This window comes from Zophobas morio, unplaced genomic scaffold (genome assembly GCF_036711695.1).
Source record: "Zophobas morio isolate AGI-343-1 ecotype UQ-CSIRO unplaced genomic scaffold, CSIRO_AGI_Zmor_V1 ptg000002l, whole genome shotgun sequence".
NCBI classification, from domain to species: domain Eukaryota; kingdom Metazoa; phylum Arthropoda; class Insecta; order Coleoptera; family Tenebrionidae; genus Zophobas; species Zophobas morio.
This window is the reverse complement of record NW_026972107.1, coordinates 25,860,443-25,880,894: the sequence shown is the minus strand read 5'-3', so window position 1 is coordinate 25,880,894 and position 20,452 is coordinate 25,860,443. Positions and strand designations below refer to the sequence as shown.

Here is a 20,452-nt window from a genome sequence, read left to right as displayed (position 1 = left end):
AAATTACAGCAAGGAAAAAATCTCAATAAATATTTTGCTGCAGTTTATGAAAAAGAAGCATTTCTCAAATTTTAAGTGTAAAAAATATTTTTAAGGTTCAAAAAGACAAGTCTCTAGAACTGAGATATCAAAGGATTAAGGCGTCTAATTCGATAATAACTTCCATTCGTTAATCACATTCAACATGTCGTTGCCAGATTTTACTAGCATTCAGTTTTGTAATGTATGTTGAACCATGATTCTCTTGAAGAGCCATTAGTACACTGTTGGAAGTAATAATTCAAATGAACTCAATAAAAGTTCATAAGGCAAAGTGTATTTTTTTGATTGTACATATATGGCTTGCAGTTTAGTATTATTATTATTATTATTTCCAACGACACATCGTAATACATGAAACTCTTTTACGAATTAGAACAGAACATTTCACCAACAGTAAAATTTGTCAAATGTTAATAACAATAATAATAATGTTAATTTATTTTCCATCAGACAATAAATGTCTAACAAGGAAACACATAAGTACTTTAGAGTATTTGTGCTTTGTATGTGATGTTCTCTGTCATAGCAAAATATTGCTACCCTTATGATGTTTCAAATTTTTAACATAGTCTCCAGTCTCACGGAAACTAACAATAAATGTTGAATAAACTTCACATTTTATTTCATTCATTATACAACACAGTTGAAATAAAAGCTCCAATTGTTTGTTTTCCTTTTGTTCCGCTGGTTCGACAGCATTTAGAAATATGAGTTAAAGTGTAGGATATTATGCAAGACGCCAGCGAGCTCTCAGGTAACGCTTACTGGTCTTCCGTGGACCAAAACTTAAACCAAGCAATGGCGGTGATTTTCAAAGAGTAATTGAAGCTATTTGTGACGCGTAGCATAGATATGTAGCGTCATACGACAAAAAGAAGTTTTTTTCCCATGCATTATAACGTCGACAGATCAAATTTCAAAGGAATGACAAATGATCACTGAACATAAAATAGTCAGTAAAATTTAACCTCGTTCAATTTTGTTCATTTTGATTTCAAAATAATTTTTAAGTTGTCATTGAAATTACAAAATAAACCTCTGTTGATACCATTGATATAATAATACTACATAGTGGACGGAGTTTCGTTACACATCGGCTGGCTTTCACGTGGTGAGAACATACGAAAGAGATAGGTAAATTTGTATTTATAACAATAGTAAAGGATCGGTGATTTTAGTCACGTGAATTTTGGCAGAAAACGCTGGTTTTTAAATGTAAAATAAGGAAAATCGAATGGAAATAATAAAAAAAAAACAATTTGAAGTTCTATTAACTTTAATGATAATAAGAAGCATACATTGTAATTATAACCAGTAAAAATAATTTTTGGATAGTGATCAAGGAAGTTTCTGAAAAACTGATAAAAATAAACAAAATTTTGTAACGATATAATAAACTAAGCTAATAATCCACAGTTACCACTTATTAAAAGTTACAAAAATAACAAAAAAGAAAAACAATCTTTTGTTTAATGACTTATTTTTATGATTTAGCGGAATATTAAATATACTCGTATTTTAAAAATTAAATAGACGATTTGACCAAGATGATTATTTAACGGATCTTGTTCTAATACATGTGTTGCAAGATTTTTAAAAATATTGCTAAAATTTATTTGGCGTGTACCGCTAACAATGAATTTCGTAATACCACCATTAGAATAATTATTTTCGGTTCTAAAAATACTTTTTGCAATTTTGCATATATAAGCAACGTCAGAAAAGGGTTTACCTAATACGCCTATTTTTGCGATTAATAAGGCTGATAATGAATTTTCCATATAACAATCGAAGAACTTTGATAGTTTTTTGGCAACAAACCCGACAATATTTCCAACTATATCACAAATATAAGCTGACAAATTTTCAGGTAAATGCCAGTCGTTATCTTAGTCATCGAAGTCTTTGAATGTTTCTGTAAAAATTAAATAAATCTAATTGGGGAGATCTCTGGACGGTTTTACACAACTCGTAATTTTTAGAATACTCCTCTCGTCTATTGCTAAGCAATTAGCAGCTTCAGAACTGGACAAGTCGGTATGAATTAAAATCTTTTTATTGGCCGATTGAATTTAATATTATTATTAAAACCGCCTCTTGACCGTATATTATAAAAAAACCATTTCTAAATGATCCTGACTTATTTTATAAGTTAATAAGTACTTTAGAGTGTTTGTGCTTTGTATGTATTCCCTACATACTAGTCACGTTTACTAATAATCCTAAAAATCCGGTTCTTCTCTGTGATAGCAAAATATTGCCACCCTTATGATGTTTCAAATGTTTAACATTTTTTTTTTTATAAAACTAAAATTGTATTTTGATATAGACTTTTTATACGGATCTTTAATTAGAGTATTTCTAGTATTCATAACATCAAAAACATTATTTATTATACGACAAAAATTTGCTGTGTGCGTAGCTCCTTTAAACTGTGCTAATTACAAATCCAAACAACAATAATCCAGAAAATCCCCCCAAAGTATTTCTAATTAATTTTATCATATGACAGACATCAAGCATGATAAAAATCGGATCCCCAGTTGTAGGATGCGAAAAATGTATTGCTAGATTATCAGCACAAGAAAAATTAGCTCCTAAAACTCTTGTCATGGAAAGATGTTACTCTCACTCCAATATTATTCAGCATTATTAGACATCCTTTAACCACATTTGCTTTTTCTTCTGCATTTAAATCATTTGTTAAGAAATATCCAACTGGAATTTTCCACCCTCAGACAAATTGGGGACGTCGCTTCGCTCCGTCTCCAAACTTTTGTCTTCGACCAGTAAACACCCCTTACCGTTCTTAATACTTAATATACTATTATACGCCGGCGGAGTATAAGCAGTACTTAAACCCCGGTAAGACCGTCATATAAGTGTCAGTTATATGACGTTTGAAAATAATAGATATTTATTTTACTAGGAGTTTAAGTGATACTTTATGTGACGGAGTATGGACGATTAAACGCCGAGCAATAGCGAGGCGAATTAAGTCCATACGAGTCACATAAAGTCACTTAAACTCCGAATGAAATACAATATTTTATTTTCAAACGATTAATCTTCTTTTGAAATGATTATTTCCTATCTTCTTGCTTCATTAACGAATTGCCTTGATTTCACTTACCATGGTTACTATGGTTGGCAACCACTGTGATTTTCACTTATTTATATTCCGGCGGAGTATAAATGTTTTATTTATACGCCGGCGGAGTATAAGTACTACTTATACGCCGTTCAAACACGGTGTCATAGAAATGACACTTAAACCCCGGTAAAAGCGTCATATAAGTATCAGTTATATGACGTTTGAAAATAAAAGCTTTTACATACTTGAAGTATATAAATTTGACATTATAAAAACCAGCTGGCCACTACGAGGGAAATTAGAAAAGTTGAACTGTGTCAAATTCATTTCTTCATTATGCTAGCAATTCAAATATGTCCCCTAATTTATTGAAAAAAAAAAATTGTATATAATGGGCATGCACCAACACCAAACCTGTAAAACGGAATAACAATTGTCAGAAATTCGCTTGAAATTTGTCAGATGGTGAGTGACGTCTTCAAGGGATTTTATTCTGTTTTTAAATCTATAAGTCTTATTCCTTAAAAATTTTGTGGTTCGTTTTTGTCTGTCTATTGTTAATTTAGCAATATTCCACAATTTTCGAACCTTCTGTGGCACTTCCAAGTCATGTTAAATGTCCTTAAATGCGGAGAATAATCAAAAATTGAGGCAGCACAGTCTTTAACAAATGATAACTTTCCAAAATTGTATTCAAAATCTGATTTTTTAGAATGGTTGCTTGCCATGAGCACAAATTTATCTCTTTTCCAGCAAGAATCCATTGGTTCCTTAAATTTTCATCTTTTGAAAAACTGAAAAAATATGTTTCATTTAAAAGTCTGGTTGACTTGGATCACTTCTATATACACTCACGAATGAAATGAAATCCCACTTCCTTTTTGGTACCTTTGGGTACAATTGTACGCACAACATGAATGAATCATGTTTTTAATTTTACATTTTAATTAGTCCATGAATTTATTACCATAGATTTACTTACTTAAACAACCCTAAATTTTTAATAAACACGGCAAAATCACTTAAAGAACACTAAATTTTTAATAAACACGGTAAAGTCACTTAAACAACACTAAATTTTTAATAAACAGGGTGTAAATTCACTATAAAAACAATGCCGCAGATAATGTTTTGTCACATAACAGCTGATCGACTCGCTTTAGGTCTCGTCACCGTGATATCCTTTTTTAAGTTCCGTCCAGTACGTAGTATTATTACGCCAATGATTGATATAATATTATTGATTCACCGAGGAAACGCAACCTCTAAGAAAGTCCGTTTCTCTACAATAATTCGACAACTCGTATGTCCATAATGATTTCACAAGAATTTTCCTCAATGGGTTAAACAAAATCAAAATATCAACCAGGGAGGGCAGAATATACTGGAGAGAGAGAGTACGAGGCTAACTATTATTGCTTTAAGCCAAAGCAACAAAGTGTTGTAAAAAATATCTATCTAAACAAGTTTTTTGGGAAACTAGTATACTGTCTTTGCCATTTCTCTTGAAACGCCATTTGTTGATTTTGTTTAAAATTTAGCAGTTGTTTCGGTGATTGTGAACGGCATTTAGTTAGAAAATAGTCTGAATATGTACGTGTTTTAATAGAAATGGTAAACACTATAGATAGTTTTTTTTTTCTGAACGAGCCTATGAAATAAAAAATTGGTCTAAAGAGTTTAGACAGTACTTCCCTCGCTGTCGGAAACTTGACGACTGCATGCCTATTGTGTTTTTTTTCTCATTACATTTTTGTAGTGGGAATTTAAAAAAAAATTGCGATGACGTCATCAACATTTTTGCAAGGGCACGTATATCAGTTGGGATAGATGTAGTGTAATACTAAGAATAAAATTATTATATTCTCAAATTTTCGGGAAAATGAATTGGGTCGTTTTGAATATTGATTTGTAATAATAATCAATAAAATAACGAAACAATTTACTCACGTATACGTATCAGAGGCAACTGAAAATCATGTATGTATAAACATTCTTAATTTAAGATGACAGGCGTAACAGCATACGTGAGAGTCAAACAGAGAAACTGTAAACAAAACGACCATCGGTTTTATTGCTTCGACTTCCGTTTATTATATAAAACATTGGGTTTTATTTTAATTCTTGACGGTGAAATTCACAATTGGTTGATTATAAACATGTCTATTTCACATTCGCGGAACCAAGTGAGCGCATAAAACAAATGCAGGTCTGTAATGTTAAAGTCGATGTAAATAAGCGTGCTACCCTTATGTTTCAACCGAGTTTTTCCTTTAACAAATATTGTGTCTACCAAATTGGGTTGGTTGGTGTGTAATACTAATAATAAGTGTTGCCTTTAATTTAATCAATAAAATAAATTGACTTCATTAATTTTTTTGAACCACCTCTTAAGAAAATCTAAAAAATATGAATGGAATGATAAATCACAAGTACAAACTCATCATATTTTTTGCATTTTAGATAGGATTTATTCAGCAAAATTTAAGGGTGACGTCATCAATTTTTTTAGGAGGTATGAACAAATACATTTTGAACAAAAGTTTACCATGCTTATAATAACTTTAAAATATTCCCAAGATTTCAAAGCATTCGGTTTTGTAATTCCTGATTAAATCGATAAAATAAATTCACGCCTTCATAAATTTTTTTGAGTCACCCTGTATATGCAAATCGAAAAAATTTGAATGGAATGATAAATCACAAGAAGAGACTCACCATATTTTGTACATTTTAGATTGGATTTATTCAGCAAAATTTTGTGGTGACGTCATAAATTTTTTAGGGGGGACGACCAAATACGTTTTGATCAAAAATTTACCATGCTTATGATAATTTTAAAATATCTTCAAGATTTCGAAGCATTCGGTTTTGTAGTTCCTGAGTAAATCAGTAAAATAAATTTACGCTTTCACATATTTTCTTGAATCACCCTGTATATGCAAATCCAAAAAATATGAATGGAGTGATAGATCACAAGTACAGACTGATCATATTTTGTACATTGTAGATATGATTTATTCGGCAAATTTTCGAGCTGACGTCATCAAGTTTTTGGAGGGGATAAGCAAATATATTTTGACTAAACATATATTATGCTCTTTATAACCTTAAAACATGTGCAAGATGTCAGAGCATTCCGTTTTGTAGTTCCTGATTAAATCAATAAAATATATTTACGCATTCATTAATTTTTTTGAGTCACCCTGTATATGCAAATCCAAAAAATATGAATGGAGTGATAGATCACAAGTACAGACTCATCATATTTTGTACATTTTAGATATGATTTATTCCACAAACTTTTGAGCTGACGTCATCAAGTTTTTGGAGGGGATAAGCAAATATTTTTTGACTAAAGATTTATGATGCTCTTTATAGCCTTAAAACATCTGCAACATTTCAAAGCATTCTGGTTAGCAGATTAAAAATTAAATTTCAAAATGTTGTTTTATAATTTTGATTTTTTTTCCAAAAATCTGGACGTTTCGGGTGAAAAGTCGATTCAGAGTTGTAAACTACATGTGTAGGACTATGTTATTTTATACAATTGAAAACCCATTTACTATGTACAATTTTGAAGTGACGTCATCGCATTAGTGGTGGGGATGATTAGACAAATTTTGGTTAGCGTTTTACCATCTACATGATATTCTTAATATAAGTACAAAATTTCACAACAATCGGTCGAGTACTTTCGGAGATTATCTGTCTAATAAAAATCCGGGACGGCAGACGGACGGACAGACGGACGGACAGACGGACGGACAGACGGACAGACGGACAGACGGACAGACAGACGGAAATGGGAGACCTATTTCTTCGTCTTCTAGGGGTCATGAAAGATCGAGAAAACGTAAAAGTAGAGAGTCGGCCGACGGACTCGATTACAATACTTCCTTTGCTTACGCTCGGGAAGTAAAAATTAAAATAAAACAAAGTAGAAAAAAGATTTACATTAGAAATATTATGTACACAGCTTCCTACCTCTATGCTGATGTGACAACTTATTTAAAATATTTTAGTTACAAACTTATCAGATTTTACAAATACAATAAACGGAAGAAAATACATTTTTTCTCAAAAGTATGTCCTTAAATCTAGAAAATTTGCAATTTGTAAATCTCCAAGAAATAATGTGGCATCTTCAAGTAAATCACGTAAACAGCAATAAAAGGAAAAATATCTTCTTATTTAAAAAGCCACGTGATACTGTTTCAAAAGAGATTTTTCTTTTATAAAACGTTCTTATAGAAATATATTTTTTTCCCTTTGAAATGTATAAGTTCTTTATACTCATTTCTAACAGAGTCCGCAGAGTTGTCATACTGCTAGTTAAATGTAAAATAATTTTAAAACATCATGAATGGGTATGATTGTGATTCATTTTTTCCCCATAAAATTTAAATGTTTTTGCATTTATACCCAATGAAATACCTCGCCGTCCTTAAATTTACAGTCTACGAAACTATCATTTAATTTTCCTTTTGTTCCAAACAAGAAAGAGATACAGGTTCTACACAACACTGATCACAAATACCAAACAGCGTGAACAAACAAATGAAAAATTTGTAAAAACACGAGCAGGGTGACGAGACGCTACTGGGTGTGCTTGCTCTCATTGGTAAAAATAATTTTCAGCGCAGATGGTTTGAAACGTACAATAAAATATACTTGGGTCGGTAATCGTAGTCCCAAATTTTACATTCCGTAGATACCCACATTCCCTCCAAAATATTCTCCCTTTCTCGAATCAATTGCTCAGCTAACCCCCAAAACTCTTCCTTGGAAGTAACAAACCGAATTCAAAACAAATTACTGTTACCATTACATATTACCAAAACGGGTCCAAAGAAAACTCGAACTATAATCGGAAAATGCGTGCGAAATTTCATCGCTTACCTCAATATTAAAGAACAAAAACCACATATACAAGAATCCGAATGAATTCAGGTTGAGATTTCAGAATAATAATAATAATTTATATCTTTTCATGCGCAGTTTCTATTTCTAACGACTGACCTACATTTACTATACCTCAAAGCTAACAAACTCGGCGTTCCACTAAGTACAGCATTCCTCCACGCAGGATCCCCTTCATGCGATATAACTAACTCTTCCTCGTGCTTGCATATAGCTTCATACAACGCTGGCAATTCTTCATACTCATCCGGCGACATGAAATGATCCTGATGCAACTTCAGGGACATCCGAATACCCGGCGCCACTACAGTCTTCAAAAGATCCATATCGGTAAAAACCCACTCATCTCTCGCACACGTGATACGAAAATCACCTTTAAACAACGCATGTAAACCGAAAAGAAAAAACTCCACGCTCGAAACCGTGTTGTGTGAAACTGCTCCCAAGGCCCTACGACCCAACAAACTCAACGCGAAACACAAAAGAACTAAAGTCGAATTATTGCCGGAATCGACGTTTTTCTCTGCTTTTTCTACGCAGAAGGTGATCCATTCTCCGTGGATTTGGCAAAACATGTGGCGTGTCATGCCACTGCTGGACATGTCGAAGTCCTCGTCGATGTTATAGTTGAAAACGGGGTCCAAGTCGACGAAGTTCTTGTGTTCCATGGGCTGAAGGGCTCGGAGGATTGTTTGAGAAGACAGCCACTCTTCTAATTTGGGAGAGCGGACGGTGTAGAAAATGATGCTCTGTGAACAAAAGGTACATAGTTATTAGACAAGGTTGGTTGAAAGTTCCGGAACGATCTACAATTTACAAAGTCAACAATGTAAAGACTGATATTGGTTTGCTCGGAAATGGCCACAACTTAATGTTTTTAAATGGAACAAAACATATCAAGCAAAATTCTAAATTGGTGCTTTAAGTTGAAGATTCTAAACATCATTTTAACAATAAATTCAAACATTCAACTTACTTTAACATAATATGAGATCAGGACTTTCCGAAATTCAAACACCTGAAGCATGGAAACGGCACTGTTGTCTGATATGCTGTAGCCTTCCAGAATGTACTTCGATGCGGTGACCTCCCAGGCAAGCCAGCGCTGACTGAATGCGGAACTGATGCTCAATACCCCGATGGAATGGTCTGCTTCGTAACAACAACATACTAAAAGTTACGAAAATTAAATAAAGATTCAGTTAAGGGGGAAAGCTAGGCAATACCGACAGCCAAGATCTACCTCTAAGAAAAAAAAAACAAAAAAAGATCTGATGTAGGTATCACGTGGCCAAGTTGATTCGAAATCACGGTTTAGGGGTTTATGTGATATGAATAAAAATAAATATATTTCCAAGTTAAAAATCTGAGGCTCTTGTAGAAACACATTCAGTAGTGGTTCCGATTTTAGTTAAGTAATCATCGAAATGTTTAAACTTTAAACTGCACATGGATCTTACAAGTAAAGCAATCACATGAAGATAAAAAACTTTGACTAAAAACTTGAATAAGTCCGCTTTGCATGATCGAAAACTCCAAAAACACGTTTGAACTCAAAACTTCAACTTCAAATTTGTTGGTGGTAAGTTAATTTTATTCATATCACCTTACTCACACAATCAACTAGCTGTCAAAATGTGTAAATGCAATTATATAGCACAAAAAAAAAACATCAAGCTAATATCAATACTGAAACCTTTTTGTTCAGTTTGATAAAAAAAATGTCCGCCTCAAATGCACAAAGTAAACTGTTTTTGAGACGGACTTATTGAACTCGGTACTTCCCAACCCTCCCCTACTACCAAGTTACCGTGGTTCTCTTCGATTCCTTCCGTGATGGCTTCAACTTCTCTCTGCTGGCAGTAAGTTCCTTTAAACTCCAGTCCCCTCATTTGAAACGTCACCAATCCATTCCCCAACTCGATTATATGAACTAAACAATTCAAATAATCTGAAGCCAAGACGAAACAATCTCCTTGATTCACCAATCCCCATCTTCCCATAATCAAGTCTCCGCACAAAGAATGTTGCAGCGACCGTGTCAAATGTTCGTAAAAAATCGAGTTTAGATTGTTGTCGTCAGCTCCTAAATTTCGATCCAGATGCGATGACAGCGGTGTATTCGAGTGGTCAACTCTTCGAGTGTTATAGTCACGTTCCCAAAATTTTACAGGTCGAACGTAGGACGTTAAGAAGATGGCGCTGCCTAAGAATGGGTTCAAAGGTGTTGAAAGTAGAGCCGAAATGAAGGCTTGTACAAAAAGCATTGCGGAATGAGGTACTGAGAATGGTTGAGCGAAAGCATGGAAAGCCGAGCCCCACGTGATCTGCCATGGAGCGATGTAAGTCACCACGAATTGGACCTAGAATACACAACTTGTCTATACTGGTTATCAGTTTAGAGGTGTCCTAAAATTGTCGCATAAAAGGATGCAGAGATATAGATAATCTGGTTATTAATTGAACAAGGGATTATATATAAGTTCAGAAGACTTTACTCCATTTGTTATATTAAATATCACCGAACAATGAATCTCAACACATCAAGGAACTCTTTTTGGAAGCAAATTAGGTTACTTAGTTTATGACATGAAAGCGTCTCATTGGCACCAAATTTTAGAGCTCAAAGACTAATATAGGGTTACCTAAGAAATTGTGTTCGCCAACCACGTCGGTTAATAACGTCTGAATAATGCCAACGTGGTTGGAGAAACGCGTCGACAGTTTTTCTAATTCTGTATTATCGGTGTTATAATAAAGGTAATACACATTTTACAACTTAGTAAAGTCGACCTATTATTTTTTTTTTCATGATTTTTTGTTGCAAACTAGTGTAATATTCAAACAAGGCATATCACCAATTTTCTTGAACGATGTATATCCTATTCGCATTTATAAATTGGTTTTTCCTAATACACACCATTTTTTTTTTAACGATTGCGAAATATTGATCTCCTACTTCTGAGGATGCTTTTTGAAATACATATTATCAATAATGCATTACATGTACCAATTACAACAGCGATGGGTACTAAAAAAATCTTCAAATTGAAACTTCATTATCTTATTAATTGTACTAATATTAAATTTTTAAAAAGCAGATATGTACTTGTAAAAATAGAAAAATACTCCATCTGAAGTATCAGATATAGGATTTTTTTCTAGTAAGCTACTAGTTTTTACTACCTAGCCTCGTCTTTTGTCGCAACTGACTTTGTTTTGTAAATACAATTTTAACTTATTTTGACAACAACAAAATTTTATATTTAGTACACATGTTACAAACTTTGGGTTTCGTACCTTGTCAATCAAAACGAACTTAAGCATAGATTGGAAATGACATATTTACACTAATACACTTTTTGTGACAATTCTAGAACACCAATATTAATCTTACCTTTAACAGTAGTTCGTAGAACTTGTGGAATATGATGCTCATAAAAAAGTACTCTACAAGGAACGTCTGCTGAAGGAAACCATAGTCGTACCGAAAAAACAAAGCCGTGAAAGTGACAATGAGGTACTGGAAACCTTGATTCGAATAAGAGCCTCGCAAACACTTTAAGCCACACACAACAACAATGAAAGAGCCTTCAAGTTTTCCAAACTTTTTCGCAACATTCGGGGAATCTTCAGTCAAAACCGACAGGAACAACAATGGATACAAAATATTCCTCTCCACAAAACACAAGTAAATGTACATCTTCTCAAACCACATGATTTTAGCAGGACCTCTTATCTGATACTGCATCAACTCCCTTGATCTCAATACAGGGTTAGCTATGAACATCCAAGGCAGTTGTTTCCTTAATTGTGGCGTAACATAGTGTAGTATAAACCCCAAAACTGCTGAAATAATCCACAAGACGGGGCTCAACTCCGGTTGAAGCGCCGTAAATACAGTACTGGCATGCACACTGAACACTAAAACCGCTATTAATCCGCACAAAATGATATCATTTTTAAGTCGAGCGTTTACGGTTTTTTGCAATTTGTGAGGTAAAGGGTCCACATGATCCACTCCAGCTTTAGTCTCGCTGGTTTCACTCGGAAACTTCACCGATTTTTCTTTCTTTTCAGTTAGTGGTTTCTCTTCTTTGCTCTCTACTTTATCGACTTTATCTTTACTATGTTCCCTGTAGAGATCGGTAGGCAACACGTGTCTCTTCACGATGTTCCATATATGAGAGGGGTCGCTTGCACTTCTACTCAAATGATAAGAACAAGCCACTAAACAGGCACAAAATATCGAAAACAAAATATGTCGGGAACCTTTCGGTTCGATTAGACCTCCATAGGCAAAACCGGTCATTACACTCACAGCCAAAATCGAACGGAATATGCAATAGAACGAAGCGAGAAGACTCGACATTGCATTTCCGCCGAAAATATGCATATCGATCTGTTCGAGAAGATACATGACGAAGGTGTTGACTTGAGGAAACAAACCTAGCGAAAACAATATCGGAAAAAAGAGTATGAACTTGACGAGAAAATCACGGATGAGTAACAACACCTGCGCATTTGTCAAACCCCCGCTGCTAAGACTATACGACTGAGCTTCAGAGCTTTGGTCAATATAGGAATTTAGAGTGAGGATGACACAAGAGCATATGCAAAAATATATAGGTCTTGAGTAGGCTATGATCCTATTAAAACCGTGAGTAGGCGACGCCGCGTCAGGCTGCACACTCTTAATTAGCGAATATTGGCAACTCGCCATAACGAAACAAAAGATGAAAGCCATCAAATCTTCGTAAAAATTATAATACAACAAAATAGCACCAGAAACGGAGACTAGAATCCCGAAAAAAATCGACAGCAACGTTTCGAAAAACGTCAAGTTCCTATCTAACAACGCAAGCAGTTTCAACCGATCTAAAGTCACTTTGACGTAAATCCACGGAAACACTTTAAACTTGTAAAACGACTTCGTCCTTGGGTAATTGTTATTCACTTGATCGGAATTTTGAATAAACTTAAATTGGTTTCTGCCTAAATTTGCCTCGACATCACCGTCGTTATCACCTTGCACTATACTAATCAATGAGTCGAGGGGGTCTATCCCCGGATTTGATAAAAGTCTGCGACGGATTGAATCTCGCACTCTTGAGGGCTGTGATGGATGAATATCTGTTGAACTCTGGACAGGGATCATGGTGTTGGATGGAGTCTTTGAAGGGGGGGCGTCTAAGATTATAGACACTGAGCTATTACATATCGATTCAGTGCTGTTGCTGTCACATAAATCTTGGGAGTTGTTCCTGGTGGTGCGCGATGTCGAGGCGGTGTCACTTTGACGACGGCGAACCGACGACGTTTTGTTGCTCGTAGAGGGCTTGTCTTGAAGTCGAGTATTTGCTGTTCCTATAAGAAGTCATTTTTTTCAGTTTCAGCTTTTCAACAACAATAAATAATTATAAAAGGAAATTTAACCAATATTGCGTAGTTTTACACATTAAAAATGTATCTTTACGAGTTAAAAAGCACATAAATATTGATATAGCAAAAGTTAAATAAAACAAGACGGAAAATTAAATACGAATTCTAAAAAAAATACTATATTTTACAGCGCGGCGATCGTAATAGTTAGTAATACCAGTTGGCCGTGGTAATTCTAACATATAAAATTTTTCAAAGTAATTTTCAACAATAATTTTCAAAAGTGAAATTTGACAATTTTTAAAATCTTAATCTTATTTTCAAACTAACTTTATATTCAGGGGTAAGACCCGTCACAAGACAATAATTGTTGCTATCAACGCTGGTATTAACACGAAGAAAAACATAATTATTTCAATTACATGTCCTCTCCAGGCCTTCAACGCTGCACACATTCGTTTAAATATTTAATTAACACAGCGCTGTTTCAATTAAAACAAAGTAATCATCATTTAAACTTACCCAATCCTTTTTCGTCAAACGTGTAAGTTATCCAATTCCCGTGTTCGTCCATGAAACAGTGCACAGACCCGTCCGTCGTATCGTTGAAATTTTTGGCACAATGTGTTCCATGTCCCGCCGACAAAGAACTCGCTATTGCACTATCCCTCTTACTTCTTTGTCCAGACCTCCTCCTACTCACCCGACTCCTCTTTAACCTACTCCTCTGCGGAGAAGCGTGGTTCAACTTAAACCCTTCAGTAGGCGGCAAATAAACAGACAACGGATAATCCCTTCTAGAGGCCAAGAACGCAGACAAAAGCGGAGGCGTCGGTAAAAGCGTACTCAATTCATTATTAGAACCACCTGATGATCCCTCTTCATTCCGGTCTCTGGAATTCTTTTCGTAGCGTTTCGAAATGTTGACTCTTTGGGATTTTTGCTGGGGTACGACTATACATTCGAGTCCTTCCACTGGACTAGGGCACTCGTTCTGTCTAAGCGTTTGGGTGATTTTGTTCTCTTTTGATGACCTCGCAGGTTCGTTCTCCTCGGACTGTCGGTCGGACTTACACCGACACATGCTGCATTTTTCTGATTCGCTTTTTGGGGTTCTGCGGCCGGATTGATCGTTGTGACTAGAGTTGGTACGCGATTTCTTGGGGATCGCACCTAAACTGCGAGCTGAAGGAACTGGATCTTGTAGGACTTTGCTTACGTCATGTTCTAAGGATACGGTCGTGGTACTTGACCATTCTGTGTCTCTTTTCAAAGGTTCTGGAAGTTAGTTAGGTTGGGGATTAGTAGTTACAGTTCAACCACAAGAAACCGCTACAGGTACAACATTTAAATGGTAGGAGACGGCCTGGCCTGGCCTAGTACTGTTCTATATCGGTTTTGGTAAAAGTTTACAAATTTGTAAAATTAAAATCTATAAAAGTGTGAAATGAGGGATTATCTACTCATGGCGATACATGTACAGTTGATCATTGCTGAACTCGTAGTAATCCAAAAAAAGGGAACATTACACAATACATATAAAGGGCTATAATAGCATCTTAACGCATAAATAATACCATGAAACACAAAAAACCCTCCTAAATCCATTACAATTTTCATTTTCAACCAATAACAGTCCCTACATCCACTTGTATGGCGCCACGACGTTATTAAATTTCTTCGATAAATAATATTACATAATTTGATTATTATCATTATTATCATTATTATGAAACAACTCGTCGTCACTATTAAAGTCTCCTTTTTGTTATTTATTATACCAGGAATTTTTCAAGACCGTTGCGACATTTTATTAAAATTAATTTTAATACATTTTTTCTCAACTAAAAGGTACAATCTCGTACAGAACGAATAGATATTTTAAATATGAGAGTGAACAGGGTTTATTTTAATAACGTGTATTTAGAAATAAATATCTTATAAGAAATTCTATTGTTCCAACTCATACTCCGAATTATTATTTGAAAATAAACATTCACGTATTCTGCTTGAGGCACTATTATAAAGGAAAAACTAGAAACTTGGCTATAATTGCCCTGTTACTTCCACAAATGTATTGTATAACATGTTATTAAAGAAAAAAACGACAAATTAACTAACAGTGAAAGTTATACAAAGCTGTAAATGAATATATAACCACTAAAATTGATAACCGCAAAAAACACTTCTGGGTATTTTTCTTTTAATATAAGAGTGCGTCATGAAACAATTTACAACCAATTCAATGAGTAATCAAAGCTCATTATTTAAACCTCAATTATTTACTGGTATTTTTTACTGTTTCAATTGTTAGGATAACATTAAACTAAACAAACAATACCAACTACGCTGTTGTGTACACCTAGTAAAAATTCTGCACTACTAATCCAGTCCAATTTAATCATAAAGTCGCAAATGAAGAGTTGTGTTTTTTTTTTATTTAAGAAACAGAATCGAAACAGACGATTTTTGAGATGTTAAAAGATACTTAGATTTGATGATTTTTAAGGTAAGTGTCCACTTGCGAGAAATCGCCTCAAAATCAGCCCTGGAGAGCTCCGAGTCCAGTCGAGTAAAGACGAAACACTGATCGGCTGATCTCGCCGCGAACTATATTCTCTCCAGTGGACAAGCCAAACTGCGTTTACTTGCGAGTAGAGATGGGAATTATCGTTACTTTGGTGTATTCGTACGTATTCGTTACATTTTAAAAAAGTAATCGTTATTTATAATCGTTACCTCGGGTATTGATTACTCAGTGGAACTCGCTTTGGTATGGTTTTATTGCGGTATGAAAATATCTAATAATTTCTGGAATAATACAAAAAATATATTTAAATCATAAAAAAAAATTAAAATAAATCAAATAATATTACATAGAATAAAAAAAAAAAACAAAAAACTTACTTTATAAATGTATTATTATTTAGTAACTTTGGTTACTTCATTAAATTTTTGTCTGAGAGTAATCAAGCGAAGTAACAAAAGGCCGCATTATTTTTAACTTATTTCTTTTTCTATATTCAACATTCAACTCAACTTGAATGCGAAGTGTTAGTAAATAAAAGTAAGGGTATTTGATATATAGGAGGTCAGTAATTCTCGGTATTTCGGCAATCGATTCTTGATTCCTTAGTATTTGAATCCAGAATGCATACTCGAAATCACGAAATGGTCAGTAATCATTGACGAATAGTAACGATTACTTTTCAACTTCGATACTCGGTAGTTCGGGTCTCATCGTGTACCGAATACTTTGTAACGAATAGTTACTACCCGTCCCACCTCTACTTGCGAGAGATACTGTCCGTGTGAACAAGCTTCGAATTGGGGAAGTATTCCCCGAGAGTAAGCAGTTCATCATAAATTATTTCTCGAGTAAAGCCGACTTATTTTACACGTTTATGATTCTATGCAAACAGTCGTGAAAAGGACTACGCAATTCGGCCAAATCTGATCGTTTACCTGACTTCAACATTTATACAGCGTTTTGAGATAGGTAACACATTTTTATGAAATTATTAAATACTAAAAAAAATGTAAAACGAAAATAAATGACTAAATTATGTTCATTTGTCGCAAATCTGAAGCAAGTAATGTGAAAAGTAGACTAGATTAACTTTTTTAATTTATAATTAAACATCATAGTTTGTATAAGTGATTCTGATTATACTTCATTATTATTATTATTATTTTGTTGTAGTACGAGATTAAACTATGCACAACGAAGTAAATTCATTTTTTATTATTCAAATAACGTTTTTAAATGAATTTTTAATAATAATTTACATATTAGGTACTACAAATGTATTGTTAAGTAGCATGAGTATTCAAAAATTAATATTTATTTTTATTTTCGGTGTTTATCCACAAGTGCTTTTATAAATTGATACCTGCCTCACCTGAAAATATAATTATTAGGGACAATAATTTTATAGATGTTTTTACACACTACAACATTGCATGTAATTGTCCTTTGATGAATCATAACCTGCCGGGATGATAATCTTCAGGTGCGGGTCGTATTAAGCGCTCTTACCAATCTAACCCGGGAGACAATTTACCTATACCCTTTTTGCTACCTGTTTTCCCAGCATTTACATTTCAGTTGAATTTCTTGAAAGAGGATTAACAAAAAGCTCATAAAATCATAAATTATTTGTCGGTCCAGCACAAATCGCTCGTTTCTCTCGCTAGTGTACCCGAGCAGTGGACAGGGTAGCAAATTTGCTAGAACTTGGGCTCTAGTTGGAAACCAAAGCTGTGCCTCTCTGGAGGTACTTTCACAATACGAACACGTTTCGAATTCCTACAGTTCTGTCCGCGAGTGGTGAGCTTTGCCATGGCCAAATTTGGATGGTCAAAAGACCAAACTGCAGAACTAATTGCACGATATGGAAAAAAAGGACTATAGAAACCGCGTAGCATACACTAAAATTATTTTCAACTATACAGAGTGTTCTGTTTTTGAGGCGTAATATTCAACGTACTTTTTTAAATAGAATGCCTAATTCTAATTTTCTAAAGAATTTTTGTAATGAAGCGGTTCACAAAAAAATCGCAATCGTATTAATTTTAAGATCTGTGTTATAATATTTTATGGGGAGGTAAACAAAAGTACGTGCTTTGCTATGGTATCAATTAAATTCATTTCTAATATGCTGAGTCTTTATAAAAACAAAACAAAAATATTAACAATTTTCAAACATCGTTATTTCCGTCAGCCCATTCTCTACTTTTACGTTTTCTCGACCTTTCATGACCCCTAGAGTACGAAAAAATAAGTCTCTAGTTTCCGTCTGTCTGTCTGTCCGTCTGTCTGCCGTCCCGATTTTTATTATACAGATAATCTCCAAAAGTACTGGGTCGATTCCAGATTTTTGGAAAAGAAAACATAAAACAACATTTTACAATTTAATTTTGATTCTTACAGCTGTTTTAAAGTTATGATAAGCATAATAAACTTTTAATCAAAATATATTTGCTTATCCCCTCCAAAAAATTGATAACGTCAGTTCAAAATTTTGCCGAATAATTTCCACCCGAAATGTGCAAAATATATATGATCAGTATAATACTTGTAATTTATTATTGTGTTCATATTTTTTCGATTTGCTTATACAGGGCGACTCAAAAAAAAATGAATGCGTGATTTTAGTTTCCTGAATAACACAAGAATTGCAAAACTGAATAGGTACTTTGAAATCTTCCAGACGTTTTAAGGTTATTGTAAGCGTGGTAACTTGTTAATCAAAACATATATGTTTATTCCCAACAAAAACTTGATGACGTCATCTCAAAATTTTTCAGAATAAATTCTATCCAAAGTGTGCAAAATATGTTGAGTTTTTAATTGTGATTTATCACTGCATTCATATTCATCTACTGTTATTTTTAGTATTATACTGCACCAATCCAAGTTGATATACGTGACCTTGCAAAAATGTTGATGACGTCATCACAAAATTGTGTAAAGAAAAAACTCAACTCGAAAATGTTAGATATGTTTCATAGTTCTTTCGGTGCGAGGGAAGTTCTGTCGAAACAACTTTCGACCAATTTTTTACATTTTTAAGAGATATGTGGAAAGAAGATTTTACGTAATATTAAATAAGAGTAATAATTGCAATGTTGATTTAATCAAAATCAACTCTACATTAAAATTGTATGACATTATAATAGAGGGTGGGATCATATGAATGTGACAACCTGTGACACAGAAAAGAAAGGTCCAAAAACCCCAAAATGTACGTGACATAACCTATGGAGAACACCTTATTTTGTTCAATGATTTACATCATACTTTTACATATGTACCTGATACAAAAAAATCGTAATGTTACTATTACTCTTTCATGAATAGAAATAGCATCGTGCATTTGCGTATTTCTTAGCACAATTTTAGGTCCACATAATAATTTATGTCCTCTTACTACCTGTTTTCACAGCTGCAATATTTTACCGTATTTCGTGAAAAATAAATTAACAAAAGGCTCGTAAAATCATAAATTCTTTGTCGGTTCGAGTAAAGAGGGTCCATTTTCCTCGCAAGTGCAACTGTGTAGTGGACAGGGTTTTGAGAGCTTTGTCTGATCGACATCTATCGGCGAGCAAAATTTGCCAAAATATCCTCTCAAATCGACAAGCCCTTGAAAGTAACTCTCGCGAATTCTCTCCAAGTCACTCTCCAGTGGACACGTACCTTTAGACCTTATTTGCAAGGTCTAAAAATCAACATTTTGTACACAATTTTCTTAACTATAAAAACTTTGTTAATTTAAAAATGAGTAGTAAGTTTTGTGAGCAAATAAAACATAAATGTTTAAATAATACGAAAATGTTTGAAATTAGAGTACTTCCTTTTTTTTAATAGCCAAAAATATGCATACACTTAATCATTATTAGGTAAATTTCATCAATTTTGTCATCAAATCATTTTTATGCATGTATGTACTGGGCGAGGAACGTAATTTGTAATCGATTCGTCCTTGGAATTGAACAAATGAAATGAGAAGTTTAACCCTGCGTCTAAAGCTATGCCATACAAGTTTTTAACAAAATTAGTTTTAATTGGTGATAGTTTTGTAATTTGACAACCGAAAAGTCAAAAACTACGACACTTTTAAACTGATTTTTAACTTTGGTTTAAATTTTACGTAATTTATTACGTCCCTTCTAAGCTTACTTGTCTTGATTTCTTGTTTGTTACTGCCTCCTGGAGAAATAATCTTTAAATTAAACACAGTTCTTTTCAGAAATCTATCTGGGTATTTATTTAAAAATATCATATCCATTGGAACAGAAAACGTTTATGTCGTATTTTCGAAATGAACAGAAAGTAAACGGTGTGTGAGAGTGCTCGATTCCTGCGGCTTGGGATGAATTCCGGGAAGAATTCTCCAACAACATTGTCAACCCATTAAAACGATGTCTAATAAAAGTTTCGAGAAACCTCTTCTCTACAAAGAACGGGGGGAACTGGCAGGTCGAAAGAACTGCAGAAAATACTGG

General features: G+C 34.0%; 1 protein-coding gene across 4 annotated transcripts in view; it reads right to left on the bottom strand.

Moving 5' to 3' along the window:
• LOC135131713 (pecanex-like protein 1) overlaps positions 1-20,452 on the bottom strand; it is a 36,843-nt gene that overhangs the window by 2,581 nt on the left and 13,810 nt on the right. For 2 of the 4 annotated variants that reach the window (XM_064059570.1, XM_064059563.1), the window contains 5 exons: positions 13,964-14,719; positions 11,457-13,426; positions 9,870-10,422; positions 9,036-9,229; positions 8,174-8,808 (listed from right to left, as the gene is read on the bottom strand). In XM_064059570.1, coding sequence (XP_063915640.1) covers positions 8,174-8,808; positions 9,036-9,229; positions 9,870-10,422; positions 11,457-13,426; positions 13,964-14,719 — 4,108 coding nt within the window. The remainder of the gene's footprint in view (positions 1-8,173; positions 8,809-9,035; positions 9,230-9,869; positions 10,423-11,456; positions 13,427-13,963; positions 14,720-20,452) is intronic. The other 2 variants (XM_064059578.1, XM_064059585.1) reach the window with 2 other exon arrangements.